This window comes from Amblyraja radiata, chromosome 17, assembly GCF_010909765.2.
Source record: "Amblyraja radiata isolate CabotCenter1 chromosome 17, sAmbRad1.1.pri, whole genome shotgun sequence".
In the NCBI taxonomy this organism is placed as follows: domain Eukaryota; kingdom Metazoa; phylum Chordata; class Chondrichthyes; order Rajiformes; family Rajidae; genus Amblyraja; species Amblyraja radiata.
The window spans coordinates 10,885,828-10,911,607 of record NC_045972.1 but is presented as its reverse complement, the minus strand read 5'-3'; the positions used below and the strand labels follow the sequence as shown (position 1 = coordinate 10,911,607).

Sequence of the window (25,780 nt, the reverse complement as noted above, 5' to 3'; positions counted from 1 at the left end):
CCTGCATTTCATCCGTAGTCAGGATCGAACCCGGGTCTCTGACCCTGCAAGCGCTGTTGAATTGCTCCTGGAGTTAGATAATGTAGAACAAGTGCGAATGGGTGATCGGCATGGACTTGGTGGGCCGAAGGCCCTGTTTCCGTGCTATGTCCCTAAATCAAATTAATCTAACTAGGTAAAGATACGTCATTGGAGGACGCAGGGAAGGTGACACGGGAACAGGTGGGGTTGAAGGGAGGAAGGAAAGTTGTCTGGGACTAAAAACCACGCACCTCGCTCCTGCATAACCACAGGAGGCAGATTTGTGAGCAGAGTCTCACGACCGTCCCCATCCCCTCCCGAGTGTCCCATCCCTGTCGGGGGTGGCCGGAGATGTCTAGGGTGACGGAACACCGCCCGGAGCAGTGGCGGCCCCAGGCTTACAGCCAGCGCTAACTCCAGCTCAACTCTGCTCCAACTCCCGAGGAACCCATACCCCGACGGGCCGGGGACCATCAGCCTTACCCAGTGGCTGTCGGTTAACCCCCTCGGGAAGAGGGAGAGAGAGAATGTTCTCCAACGCTGCTGGGAGAGGTTCTGTGGAATTCTAGAGGATGGGTTTATGAAGTGAGATAGAAATAAGATCAAATTAATGTTCATAAAAGAGCAGTGCTTGTCAGCTATAGAGTTGACAGAATACTAGATTACTTCATGGGAGAATACTTAACAATTTATACACAGTTTATACAGCCAGCGTTTCATTTGCTTTTTCTTTGACAAATCCCAATATTCTTTGCGTTTTTCAGAATACCAAACTCGCTTTATTGTCTCAAGAGAGCTAAAGGATAGATAGTGAAAGAAAATTTAGTGTAGTTTCCCCTCCATTGCTCCAAAAGCTTTTCATGGCAGATAGATTGAGAAAGGATGGCAGTAAACAATCAAATGTCTAGAAATAAGATCTGTGAATGTCACTTCCTCTCTGTTCAGAAAGAGGTGGATTTATGGAGATCTCATGAAAATACATTTCTTGAACAAATATTCAAACTCTTAATATGTATTAGCAAAACTGGACTGGATTTGAGAAATGAATAGGAATGGATGAAGCTATTTTAGTCATTCCGGTCAGTTCAAAAGTTTGGGATAATGTTATTATTTATTTTTGCACTGCTTCTGCTTTCATATTTTGCTCTCCATCGTGGGCATTGCATAATACTAATGGGCAGAGCAATTCTTGGGTGATTTCTTGGGATTGAGGGTATTAATCCATGCAGATGGCCACCTTTCGTACCATTGATTCCCACGACATAAATGTTTGTTTTCTATGGGTTTTAATTTTTTTTTTAATTGTTTATTCTTTCTATTTTTTGAATGCATGGTAGTTTTTGATAACAGTAGTGGAAAGAAATTTGTGTCTTTAAAAAATAAAATTATGTCTATTTCACAGGGAGCCATGCTGAGAGATTTAGTATTAATCTTGCCCTTGGAACTGTATCTCGTCCTGAGATGAGTGAACTTCTGGGTGAATTCCGAGCACTATATCAGGAACGACTATACCGGTTAGAAGCCTTAACTGATGGAAGAGAAGAAACTCTTGGGGTTTGTTTCAGTTCTTAATCATGTTAAATGTTTATTCTATTTAGTCAGTTGCAAGGTCGCCTATTTTTCTATTTAGCTGTGTATTTAAATAAGTAAAAATCAAACCACAAAAGTGAGTACAAGAAATATTATTTGTGGATAATAATCAGAATCTCAACAGAGTTCAAATTTAACAAATTGTTTTGGGATTACCACACCATTTATGATTAAATTACACCAAAATTCTGGAGTAACTCAGCAGGTCAAGTAGTATTTCTGGAGAACATGGATGAATGATGTTTCTAGTTGGGACCCTTCAGAGTGATTGTAAGGGGGGGGGAGGGGGGGAAGGTTTGAGGGTTTCGCCAAACATTTGCATTTGAACCACCAAGGCCTACTCGATCTCCTGGGTGTAAACTATTTTAACTCCCATTCCCATACTGACTTATGTGTCGTAGGCATCCTCCATTGCCAGAGTGAGACCACAAACAAAACATATTCTGCTAGTGTAATTTTCAACCTAGTGGTATAAACATTGAATTTAAGGTTAGATCTAACACCAAGCACCCCCTTTTTCCTCCACCCCCCCACCCCCTCTGCTCCACCTGGACCCAAACCTATTTCTCTTCTCCTCCCCCTCCTATATTCCTCTCCCTGGCTTCACAATTCACAACTCTTTGATATGTTTGTCTCGCAGTTTATGTTCTAATTTCTGTCTTTTTCCCTGACTATCTGCCTATCAAAACTCCCCTTGCCTGTGTTCATCTATTACCTGCAATGTTGTGGTCCTGCCTCTACTCTCTTTCATCTACCGATGTTCTCCAGACCCACTGCATCATTCCAGCAGTTTGTGTCCTTTTGTGTAAACTAGCATCTGTATTTCCGTGTTTCCACCTTTTATGATTTGTTTGATGACTAAGTTGTCTTATGAAGGTGTAATAGTTTTACAAAGATGGTTGGACAAATTTTGTGATGCATCACTATTCATAATTCTGTCGGCATCTATCCCATTTAGTAGCATGCAGAAACCAACCTTTCAATTTCCAATCCGTGTTGGTTTTGTGTAGGAAAGAACTGCAGATGCTGGTTTAAATCGAAGATGATACAAATTGCTGGAGTAACTCAGCGGGACATGCGGCATTTCTGGAGAGAAGGAATGGGTGATGTTTCGGGTCGAGACCCTTCTTCAGACTGATGTCAGGGGAGTTTGCGGTACAGAGATACAATGTAGTCAGAGACAGTAAGACTGGTATGAGAAATAGGAAGGGGGTGGGGATGGAGAGAGAGGGAAAGCAAGGGCTACTTGAAGTTAGAGAAGTCAATGTTCATACCGCTGGGGTGTAAGCTACCCAAGCGAAATATGAGGTGCTGGTCCTCACTCTGACAATTGAGGAGGCCCAAAACAGAAAGGTCAGTGTGGAAATAGGAGGGGTAGTTAAAGTGTTGAGCAACCGGGAAATCATTTGGGATTAGGCAGACTGAGCGGAGGTGTTCATCGAAATTGATCGCCGAGCCTGCACTTGGTCTTGCCGATATACAAGAATCCACACCTGGGACAGCGGATACAATAGATGAGGTTGGAGGAGGTGCAAGTGGAGGTGCAGGTGCAAGCCTCACCTGAAAAGACTGTTGAGGTCCTTGGATGAAGTCGAGGACGGAGGTATAGGAACAGGTGTGGCATCTCCTGCGGTTGCAGGGGAAAATACCTGGGGAGGGGGTGGTTTGGGTGAGGAGGAAAGAGTTGACCTTGGAGTTGCGGAGGGAACGGTCTCTGCGCAAAGCAGAAAGGGGTGGAAATGGGAAGATGTGGCCAGTAGTGGGATCCCGTTGGAGGTGGCGAAAATGTCGGATTATGTGCTGTATGCGACGGCTGACGGGGTGGAAGGTGAGGACCAGGATGACTGTCCTTGTTCCGAATGGGGGTAGGGGTAGCAAGAACAGAGCTGCGGGATATCGAGGAGACCCCAGTGGGAGCTTCTATAATGGAAGAGGGGAACCCTATTCCCTAACGAATTAGGACATCTCCGATGACCTGGTATGAAACACCTCATCCTGGGCGCAGATGCGGAGTAGATCGAGGAATTTTGTTGGTTTTGTGTTGTGCTCTGCTGACTAGAAAGTGGATGGAGTTATTTAAGCTTGTTAGCCACTCAACTACATCAGGTAGATATTTTGTTTTGCCATTAATCAAGGGACCTAGGAGCTAAGGGGTTAATGAACTTAATTTAGCAAATCAGTTAGTTGTAACTTTCTGTACTACACTACATACTCAATAAGAATTTAAGATCCCTTGCATAATTTATTCTCTTGCTGTTTGTAATAATGGTTCTTAATGTGAAGATCTAAACTATAATATATTGGATGACAAAATTATTTTTTGATGTCCCGTGGCAAAAGCAAATCAATGCTGATTTGTTTCTGATCAGAATTTGTCTTAAGAAGTATAATTTTTGGTATTGGAAAATAAAGGTTATTGATCGGTTAGTGCAAACTATTGAATCTAATTGTACCATAATAAAAATGACATTTTAATCAATACTATCAAATGCATTCGGTTTTTTTTTTAACATGGAAATGCTTTTTACCTATTTTAATCCAGATTCATCATGTACAGCTTGTTTATCTCTGCATGTAATGTCAGAATTGTGTGTGTGTGTGTGTGTGTTATATTTCTTTGCGTAAACATGTACAGTTTGGTTAGTAAGTTTGCAGATGACACCAAGATTGCTGGGGTCACGGACTGTGAGGAAGACAGTCAAGGTATACAATGAGATATAGATCGGCTACGGAAATGGGCGGAGAACTGGCAGATGGAGTTTATCTGAGCAAATGGAGCAAAGTGAGGTGTTGCATTTTGTGAGGTCAAATGTAAGGGCATGACCCTCAACAGAATTAATGTACAGAGGGACAGACAAAATGTATAGGAAGGAATTGCAGAAGATAGATACAAAATGCTGGAGTAACTCAGCGGGACAGGCAGCAATTCTGGAGAAAAAGAATGGTTTATCTCTGGATAGAAGGAATGGGTACAGAGGGGTCTTAGGGTCCAAGTCCATAACTCCCTGAAAGTGGCAATACAAGGAGATAGAGTGGTGAAGAAGGCATATGGTATGCTTTGAGTATCAGAGACAGGAAGTTATGATGCAGCTTTATTGGACTTTGGTTAGTCTGCATTTGGAGTATTGTGTGCAGTTCCAGTCCACTCCAATTTCTTGTGAGAATTCTTATGAAAGAAAATGCATCCGTTGAAGAGGATAGTGAGGCATAAATGTTGGCAAAAGGCAATTAGAGTTGCTGGGTAAAACTTCTCAAGGATGTGTAGAAATTGTTCCAGTCGAGAATTGAAGGTAACAAGGTTTCTTTTGAAACATTGACATGCAGGAAATTGTGTTGATATACGTTGATCGTGTGATGGAATTAGCAGCAAAAATCAAGACCAGCTGATTTATGCGAAGAGGTTACAGAGATTGGGAGAAAAGAATACGTTAAGCCTCGGGAAAACACTTCTGAGACATCATAAGCAGAACGGGGAAATGTAAGAGGGCATACAATAGCCAGGAAAATTATTTTTGTTTCGAGGTCACGTTTAAAAATGTGAATTGGAGGAATGTAGTCTAAATCTTTGAAGACATTAAACGAATGAGAGATGAATGAATGAACAAGGGTTTTTAAAATGTAATAAAGCAGCCCAGAAGGAACATTAAAAAAAATTCACCACTCTTATTAAATGATTGCCTCATCCATTACTAAGGCAGATAATTGCAGTCTGCAAACTTCCGAAGAAGCCACGCAAAGGAAATACAGTAGACCTATGGTTCAGGTACAATAGGTTAACTTATTTGTAGTGATGATTTGTGAGAATGAACTTCCCAAAAGAAAACACGTTGAAGTGGTTATATATGGCGCAGAAAAGATTGCACACGTTTGTAGATTTGTCTGTAAGAGATGGGGCAGAATGAGATAAAATTGATCTGAACCATTAACCTGTTTCTATCCCCCCCCAAGTGCTGCCTGATCTGATCAGAATGTCTAGCATTTTCTGTTTCAGTTTGAATTTGCCATATCTACTGAGGCTTTTTTGATAGGTTTTGAATTCCATAGTTCAGGTACCTCATCTGTAACGTGTGTTTATAATTGGATATAATCCAATGAATGAATTAGGGAACACCATTTGCTGGTCGAACAGGTTATTACAAAACTTTGACTAGGAACTAGAGATCCACTTAAAAGGTGCTTTTGAAATTGGCAAGCAAATAAAATGCTGTCTTGGTAGTAAAATGACATTGATGGGAATAAAAATCTGTTTTTATAAAAGCTATTGTCTCCGAATAACACAGCTACTGGTTTCACTCTGGGTGGCCATTAAAATTGACAAGCTATTAACATTTATGATACTATATTATATATATAACATACATATGATACTATATTATATATATATTATATATAACATATATGTGATACTATATTATATATATAACATATATATGCATGTTATATACATATAACATTTTCAGTAGGAAAAATAACTTTGTTATTGCAAGTCTGAAACAGTGATATTACTGCTCATGTATCTTTACTCTGGAGAGTTCAGGCCTAGCCTGCTCGATCTCTTCTATGGCAGGAACCAATGTAGTGAATCTATTTGCTTTTTGAAATATTACCTTAGATTATATCAAAAAAGCCCAAAAAACAGAGATGGTGGAAACAAGCAAACAATGGTGGAAATATTTAGCATATTAGACATGCACTTTGATTTGCTGATTGGTGTGTGTTGAATTATGTGATGGATGCTGGGATAATTTACAAGGACGGTTGGATTAGTGTTGGTGGATGGAGATTTAGAAACTAAATCCCATACTGTGTGTAACGGTGCCATCTCCAATTTTACCAGAGGTGCAGAAAGAAGGGATCTTAATTCAGTTTCAATTTTAACAAGATTTCAGTTTGTGTCAACTTGCATTTCTATGCTTCTCAGGCCTTATGAATGTCAACAGGCAAAAGAAAGAATGGGAAGTGATGGATATAAAAAGTAAATACATTTATTGCGTTGCTATGCAACTTTAAAATAATATCCTTTTAGTGTTGACACGTGTCTCTGACCTTGACTGTGAATTTTGGATGGCAATAAAATAATGCATATATTCACCAACATTGCAGAATTCAAAACCGATTGAAAACCAAGCCAAATATCTCAAACCTTCTTCCACTAGTTCATTGTAGAAAATTTTGACAAATTGACCTGATATAGTGGTTGGAATACCTTGCAACTATTGTTAACTGTCACTGTATTGTGAAATTGACTGTAACTTTGGGATATCTAAAGAATGTTCATTATGATGAGAGAATTATGTAGTTGTGCCTATTGTTAGTGATTCAGCCGTGGTCCTCACACTGTGATGGTTTACACCCATGTTCACTGTAATTAAAGGTGATCGGTTGACAACGCTTTTAATACTTACAAACTATTTTCACAGCAAAATACCTCTAAAATTTTATGCTTTGTTGCATAAAATGTAAATGAAATTTTAAAGGTAGACGTTGCCATAATCACCACTTAGAAAGCATTTAAATAACTTTATGTATGTGGTTTGTTAATTCCTCAGACAAATATTAGAAAATATAATAGCCTAGATTTGTGATAATACTAATAGTACAACTGAAAATGTTGTGCTTGGCTGCATGAGATCTAAGTGAGTTTTAGTGATTCAACAAATTATAAAAACTAATTTTGTGTATTTTCATGGATCTTTGTAATTTCATCTTATAAAAACATTTGTGGCTTAATTTTTTTGTAAAAGATAATTTAATAATGATCAATTCCAGTTGTTATTTAGCTCTCCCTATAATGTCTCTGAACATTTTACATTGACAGCATAGCGTAATACTGCGAGGAAACCGGTCATTTGGCCCAACTTGCGCATGCTGACCAACATGCCCCATCTACACTAGCCTTGCCTGCATGTTTTTGGTCCATGTCCTTCTAAATCTATCCTATCCATGTACCTGTCCTAATGTTTTTTAAACATTGTGATGGTATCTGACTAAACTACCTCCCCAGGCAGCTCATTCCATCTACCTATCACCCTTTGTGCCTTTAAAGAAACAAAGTTGTCCCTCGGGTTCCTATTAAATCTTTCTCCCCTCACCTTAAACCTATGTCCTCTGGTACCCATTACTCTGGGTAAAAGACTCTGTGTCTATTCCCCTCATGATCTTATACACCTCTACGAGATCACCCCTTATCCTTCTATGCTCTGAGGATTAAAGCCCTAGCCTGCTCAACCTGTCCCTATAGCTCAGACCCACGAATCCTGGCAACATCCTCGTAAATCTTCTCTGCACCCTTTCCAGCTTAATAACATCTTTCCTAAAACAGGGTGATCACAGGTAAGAGTTGGATTTTATTTTTCTTTCTGCCTTATGACTATGAATTCTTAAATGGATTTGGATGCCGCTCTGTCAATGTGATGACATTGTGGCAGCCGGACTCTCGGACCTTTTGATTTGTGGCCCATCTGCAATCAGTGTTTGTAACGGGGAGATCTACACCACAAAGATCGCTAAATATTTGTAAGTAGCTTTATTAGAGATATTTTTAAAAATTGTCACCAAACCATTTCAGAGCTCGGACATCACAAAATGAAGTAGTGTGTTTATGTTATGTAAGTCAAATTATAGACTTCAGGGCTGCTCATGTACCATTAGAAGTTTTAAAATGAGCTTGGTGCTGTTTAATAGCCGGGTACAAAAGTTGCAATGAGTACGGTGGTAGTTGATCATAATAGAGTGTTGCAATTATTTTTTAATCAAATATTTTTTGTTCTCTCCTTCATTTATTGAGATCACTCTCACTTACTATTCAATCTCCATGATTTAACTGCATTTAAACAAATAGTAACAGGTTTGGTAATGTTATGGGTACTTGGATGTGCTTTCTATATGATTTTATTTCAAGCAATCCATCGTGGAGTCAGTAATTCAGATTTTGCCATTTCATCAATAGCCCAATATTATTATTGGATTTCTGCTAAAGTTGATAACTGCTTCTTTATCAGGCACTGTTACTGAACAGAATGAAACCATTTTAGAAACTGGTTATCTGATTAATGGCTGAAATGATTTAAATTATTAACCTTTTTTAATGTTGGTGTATTTGTGGCTTCCTGTGATGGGCTGTCATGTCAATATTATAGTCTTCTGAAAATGCACATCGGTATGTTTTGTGTTCATTGATGTACAGTAGGATCTTTAAACACCAAATAAAATCTAATTGAAACTTTTGAAAATTGGTTTGATGCGTTTGCTTGCATAAACAGCTGCTGAATATCCAAAACTGAGCTTAGTATATTGTTCAATATCCTAAGTCAAGTCAAGTCAAGAGAGCTTATTGTCATATATATACACATAAATAAACAGATAAAGCGCAATAGGCTGTTATAGTTCAGAGTTTGTTTGAAGTTGTGTTTAATAGTCTGATGGCTGTGGGGAAGACGCTGTTCCTGAACCTGGATGTTGCAGATTTCAGGCTCCTGTACCTTCTACCTGATGGCAGCGGAGAGATGAGTGTGTGGCCAGGATGGTGTGCGTCCTTGATTATGTTGGCAGCCTTTTTGCGGCAGCGACTGCGATAGATCCCCTCGATGGTAGGGAGGTCAGAGCCAATGATGGACTGGGCAGTGCTTATATCTTTTTGCAGTCTTTTCCGCTCGTGGACGCTCAATTTGCCGAACCAAGCCACGATGCAACCGGTCAGCATGCTCTCTACTGTGCACCTGTAGAAGTTAGAGAGAGTCCTCCTCGACATACCGACTCTCCGTAATCTTCTCAGGAAGTAAAGGCGCTGATGTGCTTTCTTTATGCTTGCATCAGTGTTCAGGGACCAGGAGAGATCTTCATAGTTGCCCTATGTCCACTGTGCCCAGCTAGAGGCACAGTGGACATGATCTTGACTGTTCGACAGCTACACGAAAAATGCTGCAATCCCATAAACCATCACTTTTCTTGACCTCAGTAGAGCTTTTAATCCATCTTTCAGGCAATGCTGCAGAACAAAAGCAGAATGCTGGAAATCAGCCAGTCAAACAGCTTCTGTGGAACGTGTAACTGGTTAATATTCTGGGTCAGGAAATGGTCCTCAGGGCAGTAAAACGTTGGTAATGGCCCGCAGGGGCGAAAAACCCGTGGGGGCCAGAGGGGACACGTCCCCCCCATGTTTTGAGAGGTGGGGGACATCCCCCCAAGTTTTTGTAATCCCGATTTTAAAATCTCCGCTTTTAGAGCTGGATTGAGCCTCCGAAGCCTCGCGCGTGTGTGTGAGTGTGCGCATGCGCGCGCGGCCGCCAAAAAATGGTGTCCCCCGTCCCCTCCATGTTTTGATAGCGAGTTCCGCTCTTGATGGCCCGTACTTGTTGAAGTTCAGAAGGATGAATGGGGAACTCATTGAGACCTACCAAATAGTGCAAGGCCTGAATAGAATGAATGTGAAGAGGATGTTTCCACTAGTTTAGTTTAATTTATTGTCACGTGTACCAAGTTACAGTGAAAACCTTTTTGTTGCGTGCTAACCAGTCAGTGGAAAGACTATACATGATTACAATAGAGCTGTCCACAGTGATAAAGGTAATAACGTTTAGGACAAGATAAAGTCCAGTAAAGTCCAATCAAAGATAGTCTGAGGCTCCAATGAGGTAGATAGTAGCTCAGGACCACACTCTGGTTTTTGATAGGATGGTTCAGTTGCCTGATAACAGCTGGGAAGAAACTGTCCCAGAATCTCTAGGTATCCGTTTTCACACTTCTGTTCTTCTTGCCTGATGGGAGAGGGGAGAAAAGTGAGTGGCCAGTAAGCGATTCATCCTTGCTTATGCTGGTGGCCTTGCCGAGGCAGCGTGAAGTATAGATGGAATCAGTGGAGGGAGTATGGTTTGTGTGATGGTCTGAGGTGCGACCACAATTCTCTGCAATTACTTGCGGTCTTGGATGGAGCTGTTCCCAAACCGAGCTGTGATGCAGCCCAATAGAATGTTTTCTACAATGCATCTGTAGAAGTTGGTAAGAGTTGCTGGGGAGACGCAAAACATGCTAAGCTTTCTAAAGGACTTGTCCCACTTGCGTGTCATTTACGCGACATCATTTACGTGTCATGATGTACGACGCCCGCATGGCGCACGGTGAGACATGATGACGTAGACATGGTGACGTAGGTAGTGCGCGGTGCCCCAGGATTTTGGGATTCTCAAAATCCTCGCGCGCCGCCTGTGACGCGCAAATGACGCCCAAGTGGGACAGGCCTTAAGGACGTAGTGGCATTGGAATGCATTCTTGCCATTGCTTTATTATAGACAGTCCAGGCCGATGCTAGTGATATTTACTACTAAAAACTTGAATCTTTTAATCATCTCTACTTCGGTGCTATCAAAGTAGTGGGAGAGTCTAAAATCTGAGGGTATAACCTCAGAATAAAAGGACGTATATTTAGAAAGAAAATTAGGAGGAATTTATGTAGTCAGTCGGCATTAAATCTGTGGAATTCATTGCCACAGATGGCCAGGGAAGCCAAGTCATTGGGTATTTTTAAGGCAGAAATTGACAGATACATGATTGGTAAGGGTGTTAGGGATATGGGGAGAAGGCAGGAGAATGGGGTTGAGGGGGAACGATAGATCACCCATGATTGAATGGCAAAGTAGACACAATGGGCAAAATGGCATACTTCTGGTCCTATGACTTATGAACTTATGACCTGAGGCTATGTACGTGAAGACCGGCATCAAGCATGACTGCCTCATTGTGCTGACACTTCCATTTTTTTAAATGCTGCCATGTTGCACTAAGCGATTGATTGCCTCATCCACATTGCAGCCATCTAGAGGGCAGCTTGCATTGGGAGTGGAACTCCAACTGTGCAGGAAAGATCTGTTGCATCCAGCCGAATTGTGAGTTCTGACAACAAGGCATTTTGCCAAATGATTTTGACAGTTTATTTATGAACCTTTCCAGCGGTTTAATTGTGTCTCTCGCCTGCAGGGCCTGCATGATATTCAGTGCTTGACCACTGCCCGATGGACTTGTGGTCACAAGTGTTTATGCAGGAACTTATCTATAAAGGACAGGTAGCGTGTCAATATCTAAATGAATGGTGCTATGATTGGCAATGAGGCCGGACCTATTCTCTGCGACACAAGGAACAGGTAGAAGCTTAGTACATAGTTACACTTGATGCCTGTATTCACAGTTTAGGTTTGGTTTTTTTGGGGGGTTTCATTTCTTTCCACCCTCTTTCTCTGGAGACATCTATGTCACAAGCTAAAAGACTCGATCCACACAGGTTCTGCAGATGGACTGAAGGATGGCTTGGACGACTGCCACGGCGCAGGATTGGAAGAGTGGAGTGCGGGCTTCAATTTGTGTAATACACCAAGAACACCTCGCACCTAATGGCCAGCTCTTGCCTGTTATTTCAGAGGTACCGGTTTCCACATTCCAATATTTTGCTTTCTACTCCAGCCAATTCCTCACACCAGGCCCCGGTCTGCTGAACCTTCTCATGTGGTTGGATGATGATGAAGTAAACAGAGGTATGGTCAGATCAGTAGCCCCCCCCCCCCCCCCCCCCCCCCCCCCCCACCTCAAACTCTCCTGAAGCTGTTAAAACTGGTTGCAAATGCTGATTAATCTGCAAACTGGCCAGGGATCCGAGCAGAAGATGGTAATGTGGTACATCTAGCAACCTGCCCCCGCTGTAAAAATTGCCCTCTGACAGTAAAAGTCAGCTTCTCGGTGAAGACACACATGGAGAATGAAGTTCATTGACATCTTCAATGCATCAGCATAGCTTTTGGTCATTCAAATAGAAGGAGTTTGAAGATCCAGACTTAAGACATGGCACACAATGCATGGTCTACATGGCCACAATTAATTCCTGCCCTCCCTCTTTATTACATCTGAGACCTGATCTACCTATAACAGACATCTGAAAAAACTTTAAATGAAGCACCAAGGCCGTTTCCACAAAATTCTCCAAGTTCACTCGGCAGATAAGTGAACTCATTGTCTTCCAGGTTAACTTCGCCAGCATTCACATCCTGATTGCATCCATTTGGCTTCATTGGGCAGGCTGCACATGCTGGACTCCTGAAGCAGATACTCTCTCTGTTATGAGAAGAGATTACTAGGCAAACAGAGGGATAGATTTAAGGATGTCTCAAAGCTTCCTTGAAAAATGTTATCTCTGATGACTCCTTGACCCCCTTTTCCATGACTGCTGAAAGTGGAAAAAGGAGCATTTGGTAAAGCATTAGAACCTGAAGTCCATACATCGGGAGTGCAAGGAAGCTCTGTGTAACCTGCAGAAAGAGTGCACCACCTCACAAACTACCCACATACTTGCCCATCAGATATTTCCTGCCCTATCTGTGGTAAAGTGTGCAATGCACAGATGAGCTTCATTAGTGTGCAGGAAAAAACTCCAGATGCTGGTTTAAATCGAAGGTAGACACAAAATGCTGGAGTAACTCAGCGGGTCAGGCAGCACCTCTGGAGAGAAGGAATGTGATGCTTCAGGTTGAGACCCTTCTTCAGACTGATGCCAGGGGAGTATTCTCCAAATCCTCTAAACTGAATGGAAGCTATTCATTTTGATCCTGAGTGATTGCCTAAGAAACAAGAGATGAAATCCTCAGCTGCCAAAACAATTATTTTCGTACATTGTCAGTACCAATTGAATATTCAGTTTATATATTTATAAAAATGTATTTGTGTGATTAATAAATCTTCTAACTTCTTTAAAAAATTTTAAGACGGAAAAAAAAAGAGACAATTAGAATTGTCAAAAAGTTCAGGATGTGGATTTTATTGACGGTGGATAATCTGATGTTTTGGGTTATGTCCTTCAGACAGAATTATCTTTTACAGTTATTTGAATTCAGTATTAAATAAAATGTAATTAGTGTGGCAGAAATGTTTCAAAGCACAACGCATTGTATTGATGATGACAATGGGCCTTTTGAGAAGGACTTAACACTTACTCAAATGTTGGGAATTCTGCTTTGAAAGTAATAGGGGATGCTTGGTTTATTATTAATAAGAAGCTTTAAAAGGGTAGATATCTGTGGTATCCAGGTATAGAATTTATCTAATTAGTAGTAGAATGGTTAATTCATTTAGTTACTTTTCATACAGATGATCATTTTTTTGAGTTTTCAAGGTTGGCAAGGGAAACTTGATCAGTAATTAAGGGTGAAGGGTTGTTTTAATGTCATTGGACCATGTACAGAAATACAGATGTTTTATTTTTGTGGAGTTGGATATAGATGGTTTAGGCAACGAATAACACTTGGTCAAATCAGTTACAGAGTCTCCAAAAACACAAAGGTAAGGGGAAAAACATAAAATATGGGTTTATGGCATTGTAGTCTTAATACGATTTATGGGTTTGTTGCATTTTAATAGAAAGAATGACTAGAGCATAGAAAAAAGAGGAGGTCGTGGATCCCTTTTAAACCTGTTCCGATTTGATCTTGGCCTTGAATCACAACTTATGATTTGATCTACGCCTCAGCTTATCTTCCGTGCCTGTTCTCGATAACCTTTTGACTTCCCTCCAAGCTAAAAATTTGTCAACCGCGGCTATGATTTAACCAACAGCTGTCTGGGATAGAGAATTCCAAAGACTCTTAAAGCTTCAGAGAGAGAGAGAGAGAGAGAGTTAACTCCTTGAATTTGTCTTAATTCAGCAATCCCTTATTTTGAATCCAAGCCCCCCAGTTCCAGACTCCCCCGCCAGTTCCAGATTTCTCCTCGAGGGTAAACATCATTTTGGCTTCTACTTAGTCAAGTGCCCTCAGACTCTTGCATGTCAATAAAATCACCCATTTACAATTTAAGCTTTATAATAATAATAATAATAATAATAATAATAATAATTAATATAAGAATATATTCCATGGTTCTTCAGTGTGAATAAGCTTGGGTTTTTACGCCATGGATAGAGGGAAAATTGAAATGTTGTGAAATTTTGAAACACCTTGAATGTTAGCTTAATTTAAAATATCAGGCTGCATTTAAAGTTTGATGTTTGACTGTACTGCAAAATGTAATACATTAATCAGATGTGTTAATCTGTCTAAGTATAGGCTTTTTTTTGACAGAAACGAAGTGACGTGTGAATTGTCCACTGCCTGTGCATTGGCAAAACAGCTTTAAGGTCCTGTCCCACTTATGTGTCCTTGGCACGCAAATTATGTGACCTCGTTATCATGTTGAGGTGCACGGGCATCGTATGGCCTGCGCGGGACCGGTCCCACTGAGAAGCGCGGAGGGGTATGGAGTTGTGCGCGGTATCGCGTGGCGCTCCGGGATTTTGTACCTAACAAAATCTTCGCGCGCCACCGGCCTGTCGCGTAACTCACGGCCAAAGTGGGACAGGCCCAAGACCCTGGCGCGACGCAACGTCTCACCTCCAACAGCAGCAGAAGCAGGCAAACGATCGTCGAACTCAGCCCAGGGCTCACGGCCGTTGTGGATCCGGATCTGCCCCCATTCCTACTCCCAGAGCGGTGCTAAGACGATTGGAGATAGACACAAAATGCAGGAGTAACTCAGCGGGACCGGCAGCATCTCTGGAGAGAAAGAATGGATGACGATCGGGTCAAGACCCTTCTTTCAGACTGAAGAAGAATCGCGACCCGAAACATCATCCATTCCTTCTCTCCAGAGATGCTGCCGGTCCCGCTGAGTTACTCCAACATTTTGTGTCCATCTTCAAATGACGTCACGTGCTCCAGACGGCTGTGCGGGCGCATGAAGACGCGCGCGACGGTCGCGCCTCAACGCGCCAACGAGGTCGTGTAATTAGCGTGCCAAGGACACGTAAGTGGGACGGGCTTAAATGAAAGCTGTAGCCTCCGAAGATTTAGCATTTACCTGGCAAAGTGCTGTTGCAAGCTCTCGTCACAATACAAACACACTGGAGATGTGATCGGAAGTGTAAAGTTTTTCTCAAATATGAAAGTTCATTTTTAATTGGTATTCTCAGTCTGCTAAAATGATTTTGATATTATAATCCTGCTTTTAGCAATTCATTATATTTTTACCCATTTGCACTGTTGTATTCATTAATGATTTCAACGTGAATTTATTTGAGCAAAATATCAAGAATACATATTTCTTAAAACCATATAAGAGTAGAACACTGAAAATGCTGGAAAGCTGCAATAGAAATATTCAGTGGGTCAGGCAGCATTTAGTGGAACGGGTGGGACAGACTTAATGTTAGAAATGTTACTTTTCATTGACATTTTAGTTTGGTTTAGAGATATTTCATAGAAACGGGTCCTTAAGCTCACCGATTCCACATTGACCATCAACCAGCCGTTCACAATAGTTCTATATTATCCGACTTTTGCATCCACTCCTTACACACGAGGGGCAATTTACCGAGGCCAATTAATCTAAAAATCCACAGGTCTTTGGGATGTACTCGGAGGAAACCCACGCGGTTGCAGGGAGAATGTGCGAACAGACAGCATCTGAGGTCAGGAAGGAACCCAGTCCTCTGGCACTGTGAGGCTGCAGCTCTACCAGCTGTGTGCCACTGTGCCACTGACAGGTTTTAAAATGCAGAGACAAGTTATTGAGTCATACAGCACAGAAACTGGCCCATCATGTCCATGCTAACCTTGTTTGCCCATCTGCATTAATCACATTTGCCTGCATTAAATCTGTATCGTTCCATAATTTGTCTATTTAAATATCTGTTTAAATGCTTAAACCTGGTAATTGTATTCTATTCCATCACCTCTTTTGGTAGCGCATTCCTGATATCAGCCACTTATTTATAAAAGACTTATGGGCCTGTCCCACTTAGGCGATTTTTCAGCGGACTGCTGGCGACTGTCAAGTTGCCGGCAGTCGACTGAAAAACCGGCAACTGGAGCGGTGACTGTCAGAGTGGAACACACACACAAACACATCTCTTCCTTCGCCAGCCCGTTATGCAGGCGGGGGACAGGGCAAGCGGGGGGAGTGCTGTCTAAATGGTGCAAAGCCAAGGTGAAACAGACACTCACCGTGATGAACAGGAACAGGACGGTTGGAGCTGTAAAAAGACGGCTAAAGCACAGTGTACGGTAAGTCCTTTAAAAGAGGGGGGAGAAGGGGGGGGGGGAAGGAGTGGAGACAACTTTTAAGAAACCAGAGATACACGGCTGTGAAGCTCAGTGGACATTTAACATTACCGGTCGATTATCCTTGGTTCTGAAAACTACTGCTTACTTTTATTCCCAATGAGCCAATGAAATTCAACGGTCATCACTGGCTACAATCTACGAGAACCTCCGAGAACTTTTGACCTCCTGGCAACCCATTAGGACCTGGCGACCCCCTACGGCTCGAGAATTCTCGTTACTCTCCATGTTTTTCAACATAGTCTTCTGCAGTCACCTAAAAAGTCGCCTCAGTGAGACAGGTCCATTATATCCCCTTTTTGAAAAACTGTTCTCTCATCTTAAAGCAATGGCGTCTTGTTTTTAATATTAATATTATTCTATACTAGAGGGCCTAGGCTCATGATGAGAAGGGAGAGGTTTAAGAGGGATCTCGGTGGCAACATTTTCACTCTATGGGGATTATGTATCTGGAATGAGCTGACGGAAGAAACCATAGAAACAGATTCAGTTATGACTTTTAAAAGACATTGGGACAGATATATGGATAGGAGTGGTTTAAAAAGGTATAGTCTAAATGCAGGCAAATGGGTCTAGCTCATAATGCCAACTTGGTCGGCATGGACCAGTTGAGCCGAAAAGATATACAGCATGGAAATGGCCTATGGATCAATGACTCTAAATCCACTTTATCCAATCGCTCCACATAATTGAAGTCCTCCATTCAAAGCAACATCCCGGTGAACCCCATCTACATTCTCTCCCGAACAATCACAACTCTCTTATAATGTGGCAATCAGAACTGCACACGACATTCCAAGTGTGTCCAAATTGTGTTTTTTGAAGTATTGAGGCATTGAAGGTTGAGAAGGGGAGAAAATGCAGACATCTTCTCCAGTGACATATTAGAAATAATGAAATAATTTTCAATTCCCACCGCAAATCTTGTTGCCTGGCCATTGACTCCACATCTGGAACTGCACCAGAAATTCATCATATTAGGATCATAATTAAGTCTTTGCACCATTTATACTGTATGCATCATCTCTGATCTTGCCATATTCTATTCACAGCATCATCTGAAATCTTCTGCTGTAGCTCTCATTTACTTTTTGTCTCTAAACTTGACATTGCATGGTGCTGCTATTTCACCAAATTATGTGGATTTGGGCTTAATGCTATAAATCTCCTATTTTATGCATCACTCTTTAAAGCCATATAACAATTGTTCTTGCTTTTCTGCAGTTGTTATTGTTTTCCTCCATTTAAAACATTCTCTGTGTTCTCAAATCCCTTCATGGTTTCACCTTTCTTGATTTCTGTACTTTCTTCTTGCCATCTAAAACAATATTTGTCCACTTCCAACAGGCATTTCTAAATGTATTCACTCCTTAATTGGCACCTGTGCCTTCAGAAACCAAGGCCTAAGACTCTGGAATTCCCTTTTTACAGTTTTTCCCCTCTCTAACTTTACGTTCTCTAACACTTTGAACTACTTTGACAAAACTTTTTTGTCATGTGTTCTGATATCAGCTAATGTGACTCATTATCAAACATTGCTTTGGAGGAATCACATCTTTTTTAAAGGCATTACATAAATACAAGTTATTGTTGAATGTAAGAGTTTTTGATTGGTAACATTGAAGACTACAAATTTTTCTAAATGGGGATTATATAACTTGAAGAGGTATGTTGGGGTGGTGGTGTTATCTTGGGTTTGTCGGTTTTGATCTTCGAGCTGGCAGAGGTTATGGGGTTGCGAGGAATTGTGGGAGAAGCCTTGTGGAATGAATGTTGTAAATGGTACTGCATCCTGTTGTACTGGTGGCAGAAGCGGTGAATATTTTGTATTTTGTCTGGGCGGTTGATCAAGAAACTGCTTTGTACTGGGAGGTGTTGACGTGTTTACATGTTGTTGCAGCTACACTGAGGCAACTAAGTTGTATTCCATTACATTAATGATGTGCCCTTTGGCTGTTTTTAGTCACTGAGGATGTGAGTAATATTCAGCTAAATACTGCTTCTGACCTTTTGCAGGGTAGTTTTGCGGATGATCCATTGAGTTTCCAGTTAGTGATGGTCCCCACTGTATAGGGTCATAAACCTTCAGTAACGTTACCAATGGGTAAGTGCCTGGCAATGACCAAATCCAACAAGAGAAAGCTCAGCTACCTTCCCATGTCATCTGATTGTCAAGAACTCCACCAACTAGACGATGTGCAGTTTTTGCTACTATAGTCACTGAGTGCTTCAATATTTGCATTGCGAATGGAGAAAATGCTGCACAATTATCAGCAAACATTACTGTTTCTGAACAGAAGATGGTGGAAAATTAATTGATAAAGCAAATGAGTTTTATTTTTAGCATAAGAACAGATCAAGATTTTCTGCAGTGAAGTCTCAGGGGCAGACAAAAAGCTGGAGAAACTCAGAGAGTGAGGCAGCATCTATGGAGCGAAGGAAATAGGCAAAGTTTCGGGCCGAAACCCTTCTTTACACTGGGACAATGTGATTGGATTCCAACAATCATAACTTTCTTCTTTTGTGCTAAATATGACTACAATCAGCAATGATTTTGTTGTTGTTATAGACTCTGGGGATTAAGAGCTCTGACGTTCAATATGTCATCACTTTTCAAGTTATTAGTGAGTAATAATGCTGTCAACTACACCATTTTACTGCAGAGCAGAAGCACTCAAATAGGCAATGATTGACAAACTGGATTTGTTCTGCTTTTTAAGGATGTCCTAGGTAGTTGTATGTGTAAGAAGGAACTGCAGATGCTGGTTTAAACCGAAGATAGATACAAAAAGCTGGAGTAACTCAGCGGGACAGGCAGCATCTCTGGAGAGAAGGAAAGAAGGAATGGGTGACAGTTTTGAGTCGAGACCCTTCTTCAGACTGGTTAGGGATAAGGGAAACGAGATATACAGACGGTGATGTGGAGAGATAAAGAACAATGAATGAAATATATGCAAAAAAGTAACAATGATAAAGGAAACGGGCCATTGTTAGTTGTTTGTAGGGTGAAAATGAGAAGCTAGTGCAACTTGGGTGGGGGAGGGATAGAGAGAGAGGGGGAATGCCGGGGCTACCTAAAGTGAGAGAAATCAATATTCATACCACTGGGCTGTAAACTGCCCAAGCTAAATATGAGATGCTGTTCCTCCAATTTGCATTTAGCCTCACTCTGACAATGGAGGAGACCAAGGACAAAAATGTCTGTATAGGTATGGGAAGGAGAATTGTTGTGACTAGGGGGAGGGGGAGCAAGTGAATGAGGACCTCATCTATGATGGGAGAGGGGAACCGCCGTTCCCTAAAGAATGAGGACATCTCGAATGTCCTAGTATGGAACACCTCATCTTGGGCACAGATGCGGCGTAGATGGAGAAATTGGGTGTATGGGGTAGAGTCTTTGCAGGAAGCAGAGTGGGAAGAAGTGTAGTTGAGATAGTTGTGGGAGTCAGTGGGTTTGTAATAAACATCAGTCAATAGTCTATTTCCTGTGATGGAGACAGTGAGATCAAGAAAGTTATGGCAGTTTTAATCAGTTTATGGCAGGTAGCTGAGTTGTATTGGAAATGTTTGACTAGCAGTGCAGGTGCAGCAGCTATTTCTGGAGCACATCTTTAACATCTCGCAGGGGCAGGACCTGCACAGTGAATTTTGGGCAGTGATCTAGGAGTGTTGGTACATCGTTCCTTGAAAGTGGCATCACAGGTAGATTTGGTTTGTCAAAAAGGCTTTCGGCATATTGGCCTTCATCAGCCAGAGTATTGAGTATAGAAGTTGGAAGGTAATGTTACAGTTGTATAAGATATTGGTGAGGCCACATTTAGAGTATTGTGTTCAGTTTTGGCCACCATGTTATTAGGAAAGATGTTGTCAAGCTTGAAAGGGTGCAGAGAAGATTGATGAGGATGTTGCCAGAACTCTAGGGTCTGAGCTATAGGGTGAGGTTGAGCAGGCTAGTACTTTATTCCTTAGAGTACAGGAGGATGAGTGGTGATCTTTTAGCGGTGTACAAGATCATGAGAGGAATAGATCAGTGTCTTGTGCCCATAGGGGAATCGAGAACCAGATGATATAGGTTTAAGGTGAGAGAGGAACGATTTAATAGGAACCTGAGGGCTAACATTTTTACACAAAGGGTGGTGGGCATATGGAATGAGCTGCCGGAGAAGGCAGGTACTATCATTACGTTTAAGAGACATTTGAACAGGTACATGGATAGGATCGGTTTAGAGGGTTATGGGCCAGGTACGGGCAGGTGGGATTAGTGTAGAAGGGTCGGTGTTGGTCGGTGATGGCAAGTTGGGCTGAAGGGCCTGTTTCCACGCTCTATGACTCTGAGTGCTGATTGGAGATAATTAGAAATTATAACCTTTTTGTGTCCTGTGCTTTGGGTTGTATTGCATTTTTTAAACATTTCAATAGAAAATACCAAATTGTAATTCAAAGGAGTAAGATTTTGAACCTCTTTTTTTCTATCAAAGGAAATTGTTTTGCACATCAGCAAAGTGTGGCTTTTTTTTGATAAATCTGCTCATTTACGGCATAGGAATTTCATGCTGTTCAGTATATTTAAATGGGGAGCCATAGCATGACGTATTGTTTTTCTTTTGGCAGTTCATGATGCATCTAAAATAGTCGTTTTATGTTTAACGGTGCATGTGTGCTTGCCAGAAATGGTCACTTGAGTATAAATTATGTGCTATTAACCTCACTGTAATTTTCACGACAAAACATGGGCGATTGTTTAAGGCCATTTCAGTTGATGATCTCTGACTATTCTGAAAACTGAAGCAATTTCTTGACATTAATGTTTTTGTTCTCCACTCCCTGATTTTATTATTTCAGTATCGTCACCAAACTGTTAAATATTCATTACTTATGCATCAAACTTTGAAAGTACTGCTTTCTAGAACATTTATGGGAATTATTTTTTCTTTTCATTTCTCTGCAAGATTAACCTTGTAAAAAAATGCTGAAATTTGCAGTTTAGCTTTTGTGCAAGCTTCACATGGTATACATTGGCATGTTATCAGCTTCGATTATCTGCTAATAGAGATAGCGCAGAGGCATGAAATACAGTATCTTGCATTCCCATAAATTTAATCCATTTTGTTAATGTAGATGCAAATGCAGAAAAGATAAAGTCATCGACGTCCAGCTGAAGGGAAGTTGTGCTAATGTACGAAATAGCTTAAAGACATACATTTTGCTCTTTAACCTAACTAAATTTGTAACGTAACATCACTTTTTCACCGAAGCTTGAATGACTATTTAATAGTGTGGATTGGACATGTTTTGTGTAACGAAGTTCATCAGACTGAAAAATCCATTAAATCAGAAAGCCAATTCGCATATGTTTTTGTATGTTAGGTTTTTGAGTGGTATTGTAATTAGTATTCATCATTAATAGAAGAGATCCTCATTGCAATGGTAAAGGTAGATCAGGCAGCATCTGTGGTAGGAGAAAGCATTAACATTTTGCCTTGAAGACCCCCTCATCAGAATAAAATGAAACTTTTAAATAGAAAATCTATTTAGTTTGTTATTGTCAACCTTTTAATTTAGTTGCAATGTTAACTGCCAGGTAGTCTTTTATTGCCTGGCTGATTTTTGTTGGTTTTTTTAGTAGATATTAATGCTATAAAATGTTTTTTTAGCTCTATTCTGTACTGCGAGGTAATTAAATTGTACCTATCAGGTGGAACTTCAGTGGATAACAATTTTAAAGAAGCAGCTCACTCACTAATTTTTTTTTGTCAGAACTTCCAGCAGCTGCTAACATCATATATGAGAACAACAATAACATAGTGAAAAACATTTAAGATGCAGCATCAGGGTATGTATTGTGATCTTGGTATTGATTAAGTAGAAATGGACAAACTTAAATCAATCAAGTTTACATTTTAAGGCAACTTTGAGAACTAGGACTTTTGACTTTTTATTTGAAAAATGAATTGTCAAGTTGGGGAGGAAAATTCTGTACTCCATTAAAAGAACACAACAAAGTCTAAAAATGATTTAAAGTACTGTTGGTTGTCTTATCAATATTTACATTTAAAGGTTTCAGCCTGTGTTGTAGTGACAGCTGATCAATATTATCTACTGGTTTATGAATTTGTACAGAAGCAATAACAGTGTACTTAGGAAGTGAATAAAGATTTTATTCTGACATACTTCACACCAGAGAGAAATGTTTTAAATCCCAGAATGAATCCTTTTAAACAATAGTACAGTATTAGCTAATATTTATAGATGTCTGTAAGTATTAGCACAACAGCAAAAGCTTATTTCAATGCGTTCATCAACGATAAATATTTGTTACACGCGATTTGTTTTTCAAAGTGGAAAAATTAATTGAGGTTGTATATTGAGGTTGATATAGAAACATGGCAATGTATCAATGGAAATGATCATACATGTTATTGAAAATCCTAGTGTTTTGGATAAATGGGAAACTGGAATCTACATGGAATGGAAGAAATGTAACAATGCATTGTTATGTAGAAAAAAGGAACTGCAGATGTTGGTTTACAAAAACAGACACAAAATGCTGGAGTAACTCAGCAGTCAGGCTGCATCTCTGGATAAAATGGATAGGTGGATTTTCGGGTCAGAATCCTTAGTCAGACTGATTTTGGGGGGAAGGGATGGGGCAAGACAAAGCCTGACAGGTAATGGGTTGATACAGGTGAGGGTGGAGGTGGGGGGGTGAAAGGCAAATGCTGGACAAAGGCCAAAGATGAAAAGAAAATGGTGTGAGACGAAAGGATTGAAGAGTTGTGAATTGTGAAGCTAGAGGAAAGAATGTAGGTAGAAGGAGAGTGGGTGGAGCACAGTAGACCGTGCAGATGGGGTACAGGTGAGAAAAGGGGATAAGAGAAGGGGGGAGGGTAGCGGAAGAAGAGGGGGGTGTAATTATCTAAAATTGGAGAATTGAAATGGTTATACCATTGGTTTGTAAGCTCAAGTGCAATATGAGGTGCTTTTCCTCCAGTTTGTGTATGGCCTCACTTGGGCAATGGAGGAAGCCCAGGTCAGTTTAGGAGTGGGAAGACGAGCTAAGATTGTTAGCAGCTGGGAGAACCAGAAGGTCTTGGTGGACCGAGTGCAAATGTTCAGCGAAAAGGTCTCCGAGTCTGCGCATCATCCCACCGATATACAGGAGGCCATGATGGGAACACTAGATGCAGTAGATGAGGTTAGAGGAGGTGCTCATGAAGCTCTGTCTCACCTGGATGGGCTGCTGGGATCCCTGACTATAGCTGAGGGAGGAGGCACAGGGATAAGAGTTACATCTCCTTTAGTTGCAGGGGAATGTACCTGAGGAGGAGGTGGTTTGGCTTAGATAAGTGAACCAAGGAGTTGCAGAGGGAACGGTCTTTGCGGAAGGCGGAAAGGGGTGGAGATGGGATGATGTGACTGGTGGTGCGGTGGTAGTGATCACCTTACACCCCCCGCCCAGAACAAACAGAGGTGGAGTTCCCCTGGTCCTTACCTTTCACCCCACCAGCCTCCCCACCCAACACATCATCCTATAACATTTTTGTCACCACCAACATGATTGCATTACCTGTAACATCTTCCCATCCCACTGTTTTCTGCCCCCCACAGAGAGAAACAGAGCACCACGTGCCACATGCAAACTATAGACACAGCACCTGAAAGGAGTGCAGGTCTGTAGGTTAATTGCCTCCGTAAATTGCCCCTAATGTGCAAGGCAACTAGGATAACATAGAACTGGTGTGAACAGATGATCAATGGACAGCATAGACTTGTTGGGCCGAAGGGCCTATTTCCATGCTGTCTCACTAAAGTAAACTAAACACCTCATACGCGACTTGAGTAGCTTACAATCCAACGGTCTGAATATTGAACATATAACAGTGCAGCATAGGAATGGGCCGTTAATGATGCCAAGTTAAACTAATCTCGTCTGCCTGTACATGATCCATATCCCTCTTCCTTGCATTTCCATGTACCTATCTAAAAGCCTCTTAAACATTGCCCCACCACTGCCCCAGGCAATGCATTCCAGGCCCCACCACTCTGTCTTGGCCCGCACATCTCCATTAAACATTCCTCCTCTCACATTATACCTATGCCTATACTTGTGTTGGACATTTCCACCCAGGGAAAAAAGGTTCTGACTGTCTATACCTCTCACAATTTTATATACTTCTAGCGCATCTCCCCTCAACCTCCGACGTTCCAGAAAAAACAATCCAAGTCTATCCAACCTTGCAGCTGAAACCATGTGATCCAGGCAGCATTCTGGTAAATGTCCTGTGCACCCTTTGCAAAGCTTCCACATTCTTCCTGATATGGGGCGACCAGAACTGCACACAATACTCCAAATGTGGCCAAACAAGTCTTGACTTCCTGACCCTTGCACTCACTGCCCCTAGCAATGAAGGCAAGTGTACCATATGCCTTCGTTATCACCCTATCAACTTATGAACTTGGACTCCAAGATCCGTCTGCCCGTCAATGCTGTTAAGGGTCTTGCCATTTATCATATACCCTCCCCTTACATTCAACCTCCCAAATTGCAAAACACCACACTTGCTCAGATTAAACTCCATCTGCCATTTCTCCATCTATTTCTGCAACTGATCTACTGTATATCCAGCTGTACCTCTGTCAGCCTTCCTCACTGTCTGCATCTCCACCAATTTTGGTGTCAACAGCAAACTGACTCACCAATCCATCCACATTTGCATCTAGGTCTTTTAAATATCTAACACAAACAGAAGAGGTCCGGGCACAGATAGGTGAGGGCTAGATCACATAGATTGTGGCTTCTCGACAACTGTTGCCTGCCCATCCAACTCAATGCCAGGAATTGATTTCATTGAAGCTCACTCAATGATGTCGCTGATGATCCACTCTTGGTGAACAACATATTACTTTCAATCCATTATGCATATTTTGCCCTATCTATCTTCATTTCTTCTAAGTGGGGTTCTATTTGGTCTGAGAGGGTAGTAAGCTAGGGACTTCTCTGCTCATGCCTCATGGTGCCCATAGATTCTGTTGATGAT

General features: G+C 41.3%; 1 protein-coding gene across 3 annotated transcripts in view; it reads left to right on the top strand.

Moving 5' to 3' along the window:
- The window catches only part of pmfbp1 (polyamine modulated factor 1 binding protein 1), a 578,164-nt gene that overhangs the window by 14,117 nt on the left and 538,267 nt on the right, over positions 1 to 25,780 (top strand). For all 3 annotated transcript variants that reach the window (XM_033035745.1, XM_033035744.1, XM_033035743.1), the window contains exon 2: positions 1,424 to 1,575. In XM_033035745.1, the coding sequence (XP_032891636.1) occupies positions 1,424 to 1,575 (152 nt within the window). The remainder of the gene's footprint in view (positions 1 to 1,423; positions 1,576 to 25,780) is intronic.